Below are 16,567 nucleotides of genomic sequence, written 5' to 3'. Positions count from 1 at the left end.
AATTAAAAAACATTTCCCCCTAAGAATCAGAATGTAGGTCTTTAGCATAGCAATGTTATGTAAAAACTACAAATCTAAAATTTTGCACTTCAAAATTTCAGGAACCACTCTTACAATCTAGATAAATTAACTACAATCACATAGTTCATTTCTTAATTCAATCCCTATCCAACACCACAAAGCTAGATTCAACTTCCAATTAAGGAGAGCTTTCTATTTTGCTTTAGGTTGCCTTCTGAAGAAAAATGGCACTTCTTTTAAAATAAATATGGCCAGAATTTTTTAAACAAAAACCAAGAGCCAGTAACAGTAATATCCTTTTTAAATCCCACTTGGAAATCACTAAGGAAGCATTACTAAATTATGATTTAATTCTGCATAGTTAATGGAAAAATATTTTGCCATGTTTTCACCTTATCACATTTTCTCAATATCAGACAAAGGCCTATTTTTTCCCATTACCAAAGTTGTGGATTATTTCACATATTTTAAATGGACTTAGTCCTCATTAACTGAGAAATACAGTTACCTAGATAATCTATGCTATTTAAAATATTGAGTTTTAATAACTGATTTTCTAATGAATAATCTATTTGGGTTCTCAAATTTAAATGAATCCCCTATTACTTCAGGAGTAAATCCAAAACACAGTTTAAGTCAGTGATAAAGTGAAAAAAAAAAAAAAAGTTTAAGCAGTGATTTTTGAATCCTCTCCATTTAAAAAAAAAAAAGATCCAAATGCAAATAATTTGAAGCTCTCTATTCAACTGGTCACATAGTTTAACGTTCACCTCTTTCATAAGAGGGCTTATAGTACTTACAGTAGTCAAAGGATTTGGGGTCGGTATTGGAAGCAATCCTGCACCAGGCATCAGACTTGTCATGGTTGGAGCAGGAGCCAATAAAGAGAGGGCTTTGGATTCCTCTGGGATTTTACCTGCAGAGGCAAGTTCCAAACATTACAAAAAGCAGAAACACCACACAAACTTTACACTATGATTTTATAATTACCCTTGCAGTTAAAAAATAATAATAATAAATGTATCTATCTATCAGATCCGTATAAAGAAATAAATAAGAACTTAAGTCTTTCCTTTTATCCTGCTCTACTAGGAAAAATAAAAGTGAGCAAAACTTCAAATATTAACAATCTCATTAATGGAATATTATTTTAAAAACTGAATAATGTAGACAATTATTTAACACTTTGAGCTATGGGTCACCTGTACTGGAAACTTAATGTTCATGAACCAAACGATATCAAGCATGGACGCTTTCCCAGGACGGTGTTTTCGCGGTGATCGAAAGTTGTGTTACACATGACAACCGTTCGTGTTGGCTGCATCACTAATAGCACACAGAACATCAGATACAGAAAAGAAGAACATTTTTTAAAGTTTAATCCCCAGAAATGGCAAATAACCAAATTAGTCAAAAAAAAGAAAAAGAAAAAACAAATATGTGCGAATTGAAATTTCTTAATGAGTGCCCCTATCCTGTTACTGAAACTACCTATTTGTGATGCAAACAATTTTGATAACCCTCCAACAGATTCCATTTAATTTCAAATAGAAAACAAAAACTTACTCCATGTAATCAACTTCAATGTAAAAGAAAGCCTACATCCGTTCAGTTAATAAGGCATCTCACCAACATCGGAGATGCCTAAAAGAATTCAGTTCCAAAAAATTTGCCTTGGGAAACTACTAAAAATGTTTTAGGAAACAAAAAAGTTCCCTGGTTTCAGAAAACTTCTTAAAATATTAACTTTTAGAACCAATTTATGTATACTTATCTGAAGGGGGAGGTTAATGCCTTAGAGCTTGCTTAAAAACATTTTAACTGCCTAATAAAAATAGTAACACTAAAATAATCTAATAACATTAACTAGGAAAAAAAAATCCCTACAACCTAAAAAAATGAAAAACTTACTCTGAAATAGTTACGATTTGTCATATTCATTTCTGAATTCTAACCAATTACTTCTGATAAGGACTGCAACTTTCTCATTATTTTTCCTTATCCCCTTAGGCAAAAAAAAAAAAAAAATTCTTAAATAGTCGACTACATGTGGATATATTTAGAAGAACACTCAGGCGGTAGCTGGTGAAGCATTTCCATTATTAATTCTCCAAAAGTGTTTTAAAAGACAATGTACAAAAGCATGCTAAACTGAAATATAGCATATGTAGTAAATTTTCACAAGCACCATGCCTGGTTTCAGTTGTAAAAATATTTAAAACAACCAGATGTGCAGAGATAAATCCCTAAACAATATTATCTGAATATATCTCTAAACATGGATGGAACTCAAGTCAGAATTTAAAACTTGATTTAAATAATGGCTATGCCTTCTTTATAGGAAGCAAATAAAAATTACATTTTATTAGCTTTAGCAAATGCCTACTATTTTCTAACTTTGCAGCTTCTAAGTTTATGTTATTTTATTAATTTCAAAAACAAAGTTATCTTTATTATTTCAGTATAAATTCTGGAGAACAGATTTCTTAACATGCATCAACAAAAGGCAGGTGGGCCTTATGGAAAACATCAAATAACAATAATCTGCTTTATATGTATTAGTTATTGATAGTAACACATGTATTTATATATACCCACATATACACTATACTATTTATATTGATTTCACCTGTTTTATCTGTTATAAATTGGTATCTTAAAAGGTTTGTAAAACCTGAACATTCTTGATAAATTGAGGTTTTGAGGCAGAAACTCCATCTTCACTACCTTAATGTATGCACCTAAAGAAATTAAGAGTTCTAATCTAGTAATGTTCCAAATTTAATATCACTTGTCCATTAACAAGCAAAACTACCTATTGAAGACATTGTAGAAAGACTATACAAACAAAAAGGGTATTCAACACCGGCCAAAAGTTGACTACTTAGTGTTATGAAGTCTTTTACTTTTAGCTTAAATAAAATATCAGTAGGTTGTCAGACTCTCTCACTGCCTTTCACAAGAGTTTACTATAAATGTGTAACTCCACTATAAGCACATTTTTAAACAAATTAACTGTTAATTACCATTCTAATTACTCTATATACTTATTCTAATTACCTAAAGGTAATGGTAAAAGTACTTTAAGAAAAAGCTCCATTGCTTAATTTCCAAGACAGAATTCTACCAAATTTACCCTCCAAATAACAGAGTTTATAAAAGTATAAAACAAATAAGCATTTAGCATTTTTCCCAAACTATACTCCTCAAAATCAACTGAGGAAAACATCTCTCACTGTATTAAAGTAACAGTCCTAATCTCAGAATCCATTTAGAAGCTAAAAACCTCTGAAAAATATTCAACGAAAAATTCAAGCTAACAAAAACCTACATGCAAGTAAGCTTCTCAAATATCCATTCCCCACATAGGCAACAAAGTCTTCGTAAGTCAAGGAAATAAGTTCTATAATAAATAACCATTATAAAAATGAAAGGCTCTTCTCCTCTACTCCCAGATTGTTATATTTACTTATTTTCCTTGACGATTTTGTATGCCTAAAATTTCAGGGGGAAGGACAAAAATTAGAAGCTATCAGTTTTTATGAGAGATGTATACTAGGGGGAAAAAAAAACACTGGAAAAATGTTGCACTGAGATCAGAAAGTGTTCCTGAGATACTTATAAGTGTTTTAATGTTTCAAGAACAAAATGTACCTTATCAGTCCATACACACGAATTAAGACTCACACTGAGCTTCACAACACTGTATCCTAATTTACCACATGAAAATTTGCTTTATCTTAAGGTTGAGCTCTGCTAATCATCTCCCAATATAATTTGCAACACGTTATGAACCCTTAATGAAATACCATTTACAAAGAACTGGGAAAACCAGCTCACAAGTTAAAGTGAAAGAGATTTAACAAAACAAAAACAAAAACAAAAACAAAAAAAGGGACAAAATAAAGAAAAAGAAATGAAATTAAAGTAAAACAATAAAAAACAGAGACAGGGCGTCCATCTTCTGCGGTTCAGACTCCGATCTCATTTCCCCAATGAAGATTTCACTTGACGGCAGGTTTAGTGGCATGGCAAACAATGCCTAACTCAGGCAAGTGTAACAGGTCTGCCTTGGCCAGTCTAGTCATCTAATAATGCACAAATATCACATAGAGAAAACATACAAAACCAAATTAATAGTCAAAATCCATCTACTAGAAAATGTGGACATAAAGTTATGACTGATGATTAGGCTGACACCCTTGTTATGTTTGACCGTATCTTTTTCTACGTGTTAACATTTATAAAAAGAAATCTGAAATGCACGCAACAACAAAAAGAGGTCATATTTGGACAAGTATAATGAAAGCATATTTTATTTTGAAATGGCATGTTTTATTAACAAAGGCTAAGGCTTAATATGCATGAAACTGTTACACATCAAATGTTACTTTTACAACTTACAATCTTCTCACATTACTGTCTGCACTAAAAAACAGCAATTCAAAGAAACTGAAAAAACTTCTTAAAATTTTTTCTATGGTTTTTCTCACTTATGATGCTGTTTGTTCAACATCAAGGAAAGGATGCAGTCAGTGAGGTCAACAGAACACTGCTTGCTTATAGCACCACAGCACATCTCCTCTTACAGTACTCCACTGGAATACTTTCCTTTGGTTATTTCACACTCACTCTGCTATCTCTGCTATCTTTTTTAATACAATAACGCACTATTTCTTTGCTTGTAGTGCATAATCAGACTTTTAACAGCTCACTGTGAAATTCTCAAGGTTCCCTAAATTCATCTCTGCTGTATTTAACACAACTAATGAAAAACATATATTTGAATGTTTCACCAATACCAATTGCAGGTTAGTGTTTTAAAATATTTACTTACTTATAAATTGCGATAAAAGTATGCTTAAATTTTTCTGTTCAAAAACGGTAAAACTGTCCAAGTTATAATATTAAAAATATTAAAAAGGTACATCTGACTGTGCATTTATTCATCTCTATCAAGTAAAATAAACAATAAAAGGGACATCTACATACCCATAATCTTGAACATTTATAACAAAATACAGTAGGGCTTCTCAGATATATGAAAGATTCTATGGGAATATAGCAGTTTCCAACCAAGCAACACTGATAAAATTATTCCTTCCAATTAAGTAATAAGCTAACATAATAAAAGATCCTGTGTTATTGGTGGCATTAATTTTCTGATATAATTAATATTCCACTTTAATAAACCTTTTACCTGATTTCTTTTTTCCCAGGCAGTTTCTCAGTATGAAATTTCACTACAAAGTTCGTAGAACGACACCATTAACCAGCTCCTTTCCCACCTCACCAATCTGGAGCTCACTGTAGCCTTACAGATCAGCAGATAAAGATATATTTGGCCAATAATGAACTTTAATCCATTTTTATCTTCCTTACCTACTCTAACCCCCAAGCATGGGAAAGACACTTCCAAGTTTATCTGAAAAATACTGAGAATGTCCTATTCTGGGACTTCAAAAATGCCAGCCTGGTACTCACTATATTATATATATAATAATGATCTCATAGTAACAATTAAGGTAAATTATCTTAAGAGTGTACTTGAAAGTATAAATTACAAATATTTTTCTTATAAATATCACTTAACCCCAATTTGCCAAAATGTGTACATTGTTTTCATTTGTAATAGTATTAATGTTTTTGTAATGTTTTTGACGTCCCAGAACAGGCATTCTGAAATACGCATAAAACCTTGAAAGCGCAGCAAACTGCTTCTTATATGTTATTTTAATGGTAGCCTGGCCACTAAAAGAGGTTTTAAAAATTACATATGAAAGCCCATCAAACTGTTTCCCATAAACTTTTATGTTTAAAACAGTTTCAGTTACAATCATCCACCGGAGAAAATCTACTTAAAGACATTTTAATTTATAATAACCCAATTCTAAAATCCTGTACACACGCTAGTCAGTGCTCTGAATAAAAGTTTATTACACACCAGAAGTGTCAAAATTCAGCACAGTCTATTATACGTGAGTGGCTCTGTAAACAGAAGTTACTAAAAAATATTAGTAATAATTAGTTCTTAAAGCAGTTTAGGTCATAAAATTTAATGGATACTTTAAGGCCTTTGTTCCTATCTTCAAGAACTATTTCCTTTATGGAGGCTTTGGAAAATTGCTTTTCTTTTTTTCCAACACTCCTCCTGCCCCTTTTTGGGGCCAATAAAAGAAAAAATTAAATTCCAGTTGCAAAGCAAACAATTACACTGAATATAAAATAATGATCTCATAGTAACCATTAAGGTAAATTACCTTAAGAGTGTACTTGAAAGTATAAATTACAAATATTTTTCTTATAAATATCACTTAACCCCAATTTGCCAAAATGTGTACATTGTTTTCATTTGTAATAGTATTAATATTGAACACACAGGGTATATGCTTAATTACACATTTAAAGTAATTTCCCATATCAATTTTTTTTTTAATTTCCGAAAGCTTTCTTTGCAATCTGCAAATTGACTACAGAAAGCCAAAGCAAACCAGAAGCCAATTTATGAATGTTAAATCGTAAAATCTCAAATGTACATAAGTCATAAATTAACCATTTTAATAATACTATTAGGTAAAAATGTTTACCTTCTCCAAATTTCATTCTTACTTTCACACACACACCAAGAGTATTGTCTACTTGCCAATCTCTAGGAAAGCTAAAGGCAGTAACAGACAGGACAGAAATTAAAATAAGAGGAAAAAAGTGAGATACCAACCTTCTGCACAAGGAACAACTATCAGAGCTCTGTCAATAAAAACCGTGTTAGTTAGATGCTGGGCCACGCCAACACTTGATGGATCACGAAACTTAACATAACATACTTTGGAGGAAAAAGCAAGAGGTGCGTTGCTGCAAGATAAAAAGAAAAACAATTGAACTAATAAACATTTGCTTGGTTTTATCATTTTCACTTAAAATTTCTTTCTTAATCTTTACATAATCTTACGAAATTAAGACTTTAAAACTTTTTGTTGTTAAGGATCATTAACACATAAAATAGTGAAACTTAGTCATTTAATGGTGATTTGTCTACCAAGACAGAAGGCAATCGAGGCAGGCCTGTTGCGTTACTTGTAAAACTTGGAACTCGAATCAATCCTTAATCCGAGTGAAATGTAAAAAAAAGGTAATTTAACCCAAAAATTAACCTAAAAAGTGTATCATATGTAAGCAAAAATCCCTTTATAAAAGCTCCAATCCTCAAGATTTCAAATTTTATCATCATTCCAACGCTTCTTAAATGTGTTTCCCAAGCATTTAGATGACTAAACTTCACAACAGTCTTAGAAACAATCAGGTAATATGGAATTTAAATTAAGGTCTTTTGCATACACCAGAGCTGTACAGTGATATGGTTTTCCAGACAAAAGATTTTACAAACAAAATCTTACATATTTTATAGGCAAAACAGCATAGACTCTAATTGGTCCTACTTGATTCAGTTCAACCCAGGCAGGCCTATAGTAAAAATGAACCAGACAGCACAAATGAAAGGAGCCTTTCCTAAAATGAATACATCCTGTTAGATTCGAAAATACACTATCCTCATGGATAATCATTTTGTCAGCCTATCCATAATTACTTTTCATTAAAATCTGTAATTGTTTAGCAGGACAAAACTAGGTATATATGTAAACTGTAACATAGATTTTATCCTAAAATCTATTTGAAACATTTAAGATTTTTCACACTAAAAAAAGAGAGATCACTTGAAAAATACATGACTTAATAGTCAGTTACTTTTGTTTACAAAACAGGAAAGAAAACCGACTACAATTCTGGAACTAGTAAATGGCAAAGTTAACATCTAACATCTAATCATCTAATTCCAAACTTCATGCAACTGTAATCATTCAACTAATCAAGAATCTTTAAACCATTCTGATATACTATTAAATTAGCAATTCCACAGTCATTTTTAAAATCCAAAAATCCAGATTTCTTTGTAATTATTCACGTTCAGAAACAAATCCATCTTTAAACAACGTAGAATAACCACATTAATAATGGTTAAATTTATATACTTATGCTATTAACCAAACAATGTGATAATAAAATGTATCTACATTTAGAACTTAAAACTATTAACATTATTAACACAATTAGTAAGGCCAAAGTTGAAAATAAAAGATGTACCTCTTAGCATCCAACTCACTTCTGCCTAAGGGCAACCAATTCAGGATTCACATCAGCCCTCACCGAAAATCCCTCCTTACTCAACCCAATACCTAAGACAAATCAATTTGTGTACTGACACTGAGGTAATCATATCCACATCCAGACTTAACTGACCACCTTTACATGACCAAATCGCCAATTCAGGCCTCTTGTGAGCTCTAGACTCCCAGGTCCAAGTGCCTGCTGGAATATTACACCTTGACGGTCACTAAGTAAGTCCAAAATACATTCATCAACCTCCTTCCTTACCAGTCTTGCCCTCTGTCCCCTATATTCCATATCTCATCATATTACCCAAGTCTGAAAGATACCATCATATTACCCAAGTCTGAAACCTAGGAGTCACTAGAGTGACCGACCTAAGCGCTGCCCACCAACTACTTCCAAAGCTCTTTCCAGGTACACAATAAAATTTCCTTTTTCTGTTCCTTTAAGTTAGGTGTGGCCATGTAACCTGCTTTGGTCAGTTAAATATGAGCAGAACCAACATGTGTCACTATTCTGAAGAAGCTTTGAGAACCACTATTTGGCTCTTTTCCTCTGCCACAATGACTGGCAACATTCAAAAGATGGTTGGGACTCATCAACTTCATCCCAGAATGAATAACCACAATGAATAAAGTTCCCACCCCCACGAATTTAGTCTTAAAAATAGTATTTTGTCAGCCAGGCAGGGTGGCTCATGCCTGTAATCCTAGCACTATGGGAGGCAGAGGCAGGCAGATTACCTGATGTCAGGAGTTCGAGACCAGCCCGGCCAACATGATGAAACCCCATCTCTACTAAAAATACAAAAATTAGCTGGCTGTGGTGGCACACGCCTGCAATCCCAGCTACTTGGGAGGCTGAGGCACAAGAATCGCTTGAACCTGGGAGACAGAGGTTGCAGTGAGCTGAGATCACACCACCGCACTCCAGCCTGGGCAAGAGAGTGAGACTGTCTCTCAAAAAAGAAAAAAAAATTGTCAAACTACAAAGATTTGAAGTTATTTCCAAAACTCTACTTATTCTAACTGAAAAATTATCCTTGACCTTTCTGTCCTCCTCATCCAATTGGTCAATAAATCCTGCTTAGAGTACCTTCTAAATATTTGTCACATTAATTTTTTCATCATTCTCATTACCAATGCCTTAATTCAGACCCTCATCATTTCTCATGTGGATTACTAAACAGCCCTTAACAAATCACACAGCACCCAACCTCAAATCCTTATTAATGGTCTTCCAAAAAACTCCCACAGTGATCTTTCTAAACACTAAATTTCATTGTGTCACTCCACATATTAAATTTCCTTAAAGTACTATTCTGTTCTTGCCTCATCATGTAAATGATGATAACCAAAAATTATACCTGTGGTTTCAACAACACATCACAAACATAAGGATCTTTATATATGCTGTTCCATTTGGTTATGGTATCCTAACTCCCATTTTGAATGCTAATTCCACTATTCTTCAAGGCTCAAATTTCCAAGTCTTCTGGTAAACCATCTTAAGATACCACAATCATTAGGTACAGCCTCCTACATGTGCTACCAAGACGTTCTATATTGCTTCGGCGCAGGCCTTAGCATGGTTTCCTTATGTGAAACCCTCAACAGATCCTGTAAGCTTCTCTAGCCACAAGTGATTAGTCACCAGTCTCAAGGGCCCATTTCCCTGGCTGACCAGCAACCTATAATTTGGGAAGTCAGGCTCAACCAAATGCACTAGATCAATCAATCAGGTTCTCTCTATTGGGCTGGAAGGTGATTTACAGTAAGCTGTAAGCCAAATGATGAGTACAGAATAGGTATGCAAAGAAATAGAGTAGATAGAAATAAACCGAATTGATAATAAACACTGGAGAGAAAGAAGCAAACAGTCATCTTGATTGCTGATACCCTTTCAGTTCCCAGTCATAGTTCCCATGAGGCCTGGCTGTACTACAATCTTTATTTTTCAATGTAGTGAAATCTTTCTTTTTAATAATAATGTCTCTTCTTGATCTACCTTGGGTAACACTGTTTCTGTCCTTTGTAACCGAAAGCAGTCTATGATTACAATAACCTACTAAAGCCCTAGCAATTCCAACAAGAGTAACTCTTTTGCCTCTGAAACCTTCAAGAGCCTGACAGTCATCACTGAAGCAACAATTCCTAAATTGACCAATCCTTTGGTAAAGGAATGTAAACGTAAGAAAGAACTACTGAAAACTAAAACCACATTTCCAAATACCCCTAGTTGAAATCTACTTCATTTCAAATTTAAAACATCCACAGAAATATGCACTCTGAGTCTGGATTGTAATGTAACTATACGTGAAGATACGCCACCAACATTTCACAAGCCTGGGAACTGGTTAAAAAAATGTTGGTCTCTTCTGAACAGCATTATAATGGAAGTATGGATACTAGGTATGGCTACTCCACTAATTTAAGCAATGTTTTTTGTTTGTTTGTTTTTGTTTTGAGACAGAGTCTCACACTGCCGCCCAAGCTGGAGTGCAATGGCGGGACCTTGGCTCACTGCAACCTCCACCTTCCACGTTCATGCGATTCTCCTGCTGCCTCCCAAGTAGCTGGGATTACAGGTGCACACCACCACACCCAGCTAATTTTTTGTATTTTTAGTAGAAACGAGATTTCACTATGTTAGCCAGACTGGTCTTGAACTCCTGACCTTGTGATCCGCCTGCCTCAGCTTCCCAAAGTGCTGGGATTACAGGCGTGGACCACTGCACCCAGCCAATTTTCTTAATTTTCATTTCCAATTACCTTCCTTAAAATAGAATAAAGATCAACTTACATTTACTTTATAAAAATACAAATATTTGGAATTTTCAGGAAAGGTAACACTATTTTATTTTGACCATTATAAACTACAATTATTAGAGTGGCAAGCCAACATACAGACAGCTCATCAAACAAATGTGTACTTGCTTGTGCCCAGGAGTTCAAGACCAGCCTGGGCAACAGAGGAAGACCTTGGGGGAAAAAAACAAATAAAAGGGGGTGACATATTCCATTTGGTCTAAATGTATGTATCTATAGAAACAAGCAGGCCAGGCACAGTGGCTCACATCTGTCGTCCCAGCACTTTAGGAGGCCAAAGCAGGCAGACTGCTTAAGCCCAGGAGTTTGACTCCAGCCTGCGTAACATGGTGAAATCCTGTCTCTACTTACTAAATAAATAAATAAATAAAATTTTAAAAATAAATTTTAAAAAAGAAAGTAGCAGTACCCAAATTTAGCAGATTTTAGTTTGATCTCATTTGTTGACTTAAGTTTTGGTTTTTTAAAATACAAAATCTTACCAATTTTTCAAAAAAAATTAAAACTTCTCACTGGGTAGTAAACGCAGAAACCAAAGAACCAACTTTTTGGGCATCAATTAAATTTCTTGGCCCTAATGGGTTATTTTGTCTTTTATTAAACATAATAATAGCACTATACAATATTTTTAAAGCTAATGAGGTAATAATATGTCCAATATTTTATCAGTACATTAATATATACATCCTTTAGAGGACAGAGGACCTACCAAAAAAGATACGCCAAAACATGAGCAAAGCATACAGTATCATGTACAAAAATATTAGTTGGTGCATTATTTATAACACGGTTTCTCCACTGGGCTTCAGTGGCCCTATGGATTAGCACAATTCCTCCTGCTTAAGACTACTTACGCATTGCTAACATTTACCCACTAAACGCCTACAGGCCCTCCAATCATTGTTGACAATCAAAAATACACACCTACCAATGTTTCTAGCTAAAATCCACTAATCTGAAATACCAAAAAAAGCAATCAAACTATCCAACAATAGAATTTCAAAAACACACAATACACTCAGAAATTACTAATCTCTAAACATTATTACTATAAATAAAACAGCAATATGGAAAATGCTTATGACAAATTAAGTGAAAAAAGTTTAAAATCACAGTGTATGATTCCTTTGATTACACTATATTACATATGTTACATAATGATAGCACTATACAATTATTTTTAAAACCAATGAGGTAATATGTCCAATATTTATTAATGCATGTGAAAAGGACTGCAGGGAAATACATGGAAATGGAAAGAAGCTTTGATAGAGTGGTGGGATCACAAGTGCTGTTTCCTTTTCTCTATTTTCTATAAAGTGGTTTTAGTGGTTATTTTTTTTTTAAACTAAATAAACTTAAATAAGTAGTTGACAGATTTTTCCATTCTTTCTTAGAACTTTTGAAGACCAGAGAAGTGAAGGAAATCAAGCAAAAAAAATTAACACAGGAAAAATATCTAGTGTAACAAATCAGGATAGGCTTACCCTTCAGGGTTTAGTTATCTGAAGGGGGTGACGGGGAACTTACAGGGTGCAGATAATCCTGTGTGCTGGTTATACAGGTATATGTCTACTTTGTAAAGATTCACAATCTGCGCTTACCATCTGTGCACTTCTCTGTAGGTACATTAAACCTCAAAGAAAAATTTACCGAAAAAACAACAAGGATTTCTTACTTGTGTAAGGAAGTTTTCACAAGCTGCGAGATTGATTTATCGTACAAAAAGTTAATAGTAATTCTACATATTTATCAACTGGCAGCACAAAAAAAAGGATGACAAATTGCAAATAAAAATTAATGCTTACAGTGAATGTTCACAAGAATTCCCTAACCTTAAAAAATTCTTAACGTTTAAAATATAAAGATGAAACTCAACCACTGCATCATGCCAAAAGAATTAAGTTTAAAATCTGAATTTTCATATTAGCAACTTAAGTCATTTTTTGTTTTTAAGAGATAGGGATCTCAATATGTTACTCAGGTTGGAATCAAACCGTGGGCTCAAGCTATTCTTTCACCCACCACAGCCTCCTGAGTAGCTGGGACTATAGGTGCACACCACCACACCTGGCTCAATCATAAAATTTAAATGAGAAACTATTTTCACATTCTATTACTGTATTTCCAATATACTTGGAAATACATATATGGAAATAAATATATGAATATATTTCCAATTTTAAAACGATTTTCTACTCGGTTCTAAAGATGTCATAAAATAATTTATGTGACACTGTAAAACAATATATTTTCAATACAACTACTACTATTGCAATTTTTATCCATTTCGGTCCAAATCTGCAAACACGTCTTCTAATATAAGGACCAGGCAATGACAACTTCATTACGAAGCAGAAAACCTGTGAATAAAGCATGTTAATATTGCTTTAAAACATGAATGAGGGATCTAGTATTGCACTTACGGAAAAACTAGTTAAGGATTTTGCCTGGCCTATATACGTTACATGTATGCAATAATTTTGTTTTATGTGTTACAGTTTGTGACACACACTACCGTAATCTTTCATATGTTTAAGTACTTTTTACTCTCTTTGACTTTTAAACTCCAAGTAATAACACCTGATTTCAAAAAAGTAGCCCATTACTGTCAGTTAATAACTGGTAATGTGTTGTCACCCAAACACAGGTTTCAACCAAATAAATGTTATGTTGATAATGAATAACATTCTGCAATATATTTCTTCTACCTATGAGATACCTTATTACCACAGCCTTGAAAGCAAGATTTACAAAGGTTCATGTACAAAATATTTTACTGATTGATTCCAATGCCTGCAGGATACGGCACTCACCCCAAATAATTCTCAATTATTAAGAAATGTTCTGAGAGCTTAAATTGAGATGGCTGAAAGCATTTCCAAAAGTTAATTAAAGCAATAATGCCATGGTTAATCAATCAAAATGTATGTGCGTGCACTTATGCAGTATTCTCGTCAAAAATGTACTACCTGAATCTCGTCATGAAGAAATATAAAGAGAGAGAGATATATACGCACATATCTCTATACATCTCATCTATATAAACTCAGATTATGGGTCATTTTACAAGACAAAATGAACTACAGAACAAAATGTCAATGTCACAACTTTCAAATGTTTTAAAAGGTGACGGGACTGTACTAGATTAAAGGAGATAACTATTAATACATGGATTACTTGGCATATTCAAGGGAGACAGTATAATTATATACTACATCAAAAACAGACAAAAAAGCATTATTAGAATAACTGGGGAAATTTTAATAATCAACTGTAGCCAAAAAAAGACAAAATGCTCGTGAAGGGAACATGGATGTTCAATGTATTACTCTTTCAACTTTTCTGTATGGATGAAATATTCCAAAACAAAAAGCAGATAAGAAAAACTTAAAAAGTAAAAAATAACCACACAACTTTTACATAGCTATGCAGCAGCACTGTTATAACCTAAGATAGAAAACTAAAGAAAAACAGGTCTAAATGCATCACTAGGAAATAAATCAATTTCTTTTTTAAAGAAAGAAATCTTGGCAATTACCCCTTCCCTCAAAGGATTTTGATATAATGAACAAAAAACAGAGGATCTTAATACTGTAAGATCTACTATCAAAAAAAAAATGTTTATGTGTGCAAGAATGTGAACAACCTGCAAACCCCTTGCGAGTTTTCTAAATAGATATCGTACGAGGGAAATTTTACCATTCCAAAATACACCATCTGGGAAGTGGCCGCGACCCGTGAATGCCAGCCAAGATCTGGATTTTAAATGTATACGGCAGGGATAACCCTGCACCGACTGACACTTTTTCTGAAAGCTCTGGGACAGTGTGACCTTTCAGGAGGAAAATTTAATCTGTTGCCAAAACGGCGAACAGACATATCTTTGGGAACATGGATGCGCTCGGTTAGATAAATCAAGATGCTAAGTTTTGTGTGACCGTCCTGGGAAACAAATACAGCCCCAGTTCCATCTTGTCATCAGCAGCAGGCTTTCTCGTCAGCAAAACGGCCTGACACCAAGGCCTTAAAAACCGGGCAGTGGCTCACGCGCGGTCTCCGCGATTTTCAGAGTGCAAAAACGCGATGAGGCGTTTGCCATGAGGGCTGTTCCGGGCCCACCTGCGGCCATCTTAAGTTCGGGGGGAAATGAGGAGGAGGGGGCACGGAATTCGAAGACCCATGAGCTAACACAAGTCCCGGAGGCACGGAAAGGGCAACCATTCTAAATCCTTGGTAAGGGCTCCGTGCAGTAGTTAACCCCCCAAATCCGACTAGTAAGGAGACCCGGACGGCGGAACCCGGTGCCGTAATCAAATATGGGCACCAAGGTAAGCCCGGGCGATCACGTGACACGCACCGCGCGCCCGCGTCCGCGCTCTCCCCCACGCCTCGGCTCCCGAGGTCTCTATGGCGCCCGCGCCCCTCCCCCAGCCGAGCTCCAGCACTTACTCCGGGGGGTAGAGCCGCAGCTCCTCGATTTCTCCTAGGAAGGAAAAAAGCGTCCGCATCTGCTCACTGGTCACCGCCGACGACAGATTCGTCACCTGAATCACCGACGTGGGGGTGAGGCCGAAGCCTAAGCCCAAACCGAAGCCGCCGCCGCTGTTCATCCCGACCCCGCTGCCGCTGCCTTCCCGCTCCCCAACGTCTACGACGCGTCAGCGACGGAACCGGGAAAGCGGAGAACGCGCGGCCGCGAGCGCGCTCCCGCTGGCGAATTCACAGCGCCGGGCAGATCTAGCCGCCCATTTCACAACTCCCCTGCTCCCGGGGCTGCGCGCGCCAGCCGGAAGCGTCGCCCCGGCAACCCGGCGGGTCTCGCGGGGCTGCGGCTTCCTGCTCCTGGGTGCCTGGGGCTGTTGCTGCTGCTGGTTTCTCCGCGAGTGTTTTGTTTATCGGTGTTTTTGTTTTCCCCGAAAGTCGATGCGAATTTTGTGCTCCTGTCTACCCGGTTCCTTCCGGTCTCGGACTGGGAAACCAAGCGGCCTGGCCTGGTGCGGGACTGTAAAGGAGGAATGACTCTTGGGTGACACAGAAAAACACTTGACCAAACTATAGGGCATCCTTATCACATACAGGCAGCACCCCAACTCCAACTATTTAAAAAAATTGGCAAGCGTCCTAATTGTGAAAAAAACAAAATTTTACAAAATGTGTAGGTTCAGGTTGAATTAAGGAAAGAGGCAGTAAGATGAAGGTTTATAACCTGTATTTACTCGCTCTTTCCACAGGTATTGATGTTTATTGAGTGCTGTGTCCCAGGCACTATGAGGCAAGGGCACGTAACAGACAGTTACAGACAGTTCACATAGAACTTGCAACCTGATGAGAGACAACAGTAGTGAGTCCAGGGCAGCTGCTCCCAAAATGCCCTCCGCAGATCCCTAAGGGTACCGAGACTTTTTCAGTGGGTTGGCAAGGTCAAAACGATTTTCATAATAATATTAAGAGTTTGTTGACCTTTTTCACTTTGTTGACATTTGCACTAGTAACGTGAAAGATTAAACTGCTGACACCTTAACAGCAATCAAGGCAGTGGCGCCAGTCTG

General features: G+C 35.7%; 1 protein-coding gene across 8 annotated transcripts in view; it reads right to left on the bottom strand.

Annotated features, from left to right (window-relative positions):
• The window catches only part of SREK1 (splicing regulatory glutamic acid and lysine rich protein 1), a 37,833-nt gene extending 21,684 nt beyond the window's left edge, over nt 1-16,149 (bottom strand). For 4 of the 8 annotated variants that reach the window (XM_025388425.1, XM_025388426.1, XM_025388427.1 and 1 more), the window contains exons 1-3: nt 15,468-16,149; nt 6,740-6,873; nt 822-937 (exon numbers count right to left, since the gene is read on the bottom strand). In XM_025388425.1, coding sequence (XP_025244210.1) covers nt 822-937; nt 6,740-6,873; nt 15,468-15,628 — 411 coding nt within the window. In that variant the 5' untranslated portion in view covers nt 15,629-16,149. Of the gene's footprint in view, nt 1-821; nt 938-1,223; nt 1,348-6,739; nt 6,874-14,819 lie in introns of all 8 variants that reach the window. The other 4 variants (XM_025388428.1, XM_025388430.1, XM_025388431.1 and 1 more) reach the window with 2 other exon arrangements.
• Between the last annotated feature and the right edge of the window lie 418 nt (nt 16,150-16,567).

The sequence above is a fragment of the Theropithecus gelada genome, chromosome 6 (genome assembly GCF_003255815.1).
Source record: "Theropithecus gelada isolate Dixy chromosome 6, Tgel_1.0, whole genome shotgun sequence".
NCBI classification, from domain to species: Eukaryota; Metazoa; Chordata; class Mammalia; order Primates; family Cercopithecidae; genus Theropithecus; species Theropithecus gelada.
This window is presented reverse-complemented; position numbering and strand designations above follow the sequence as displayed.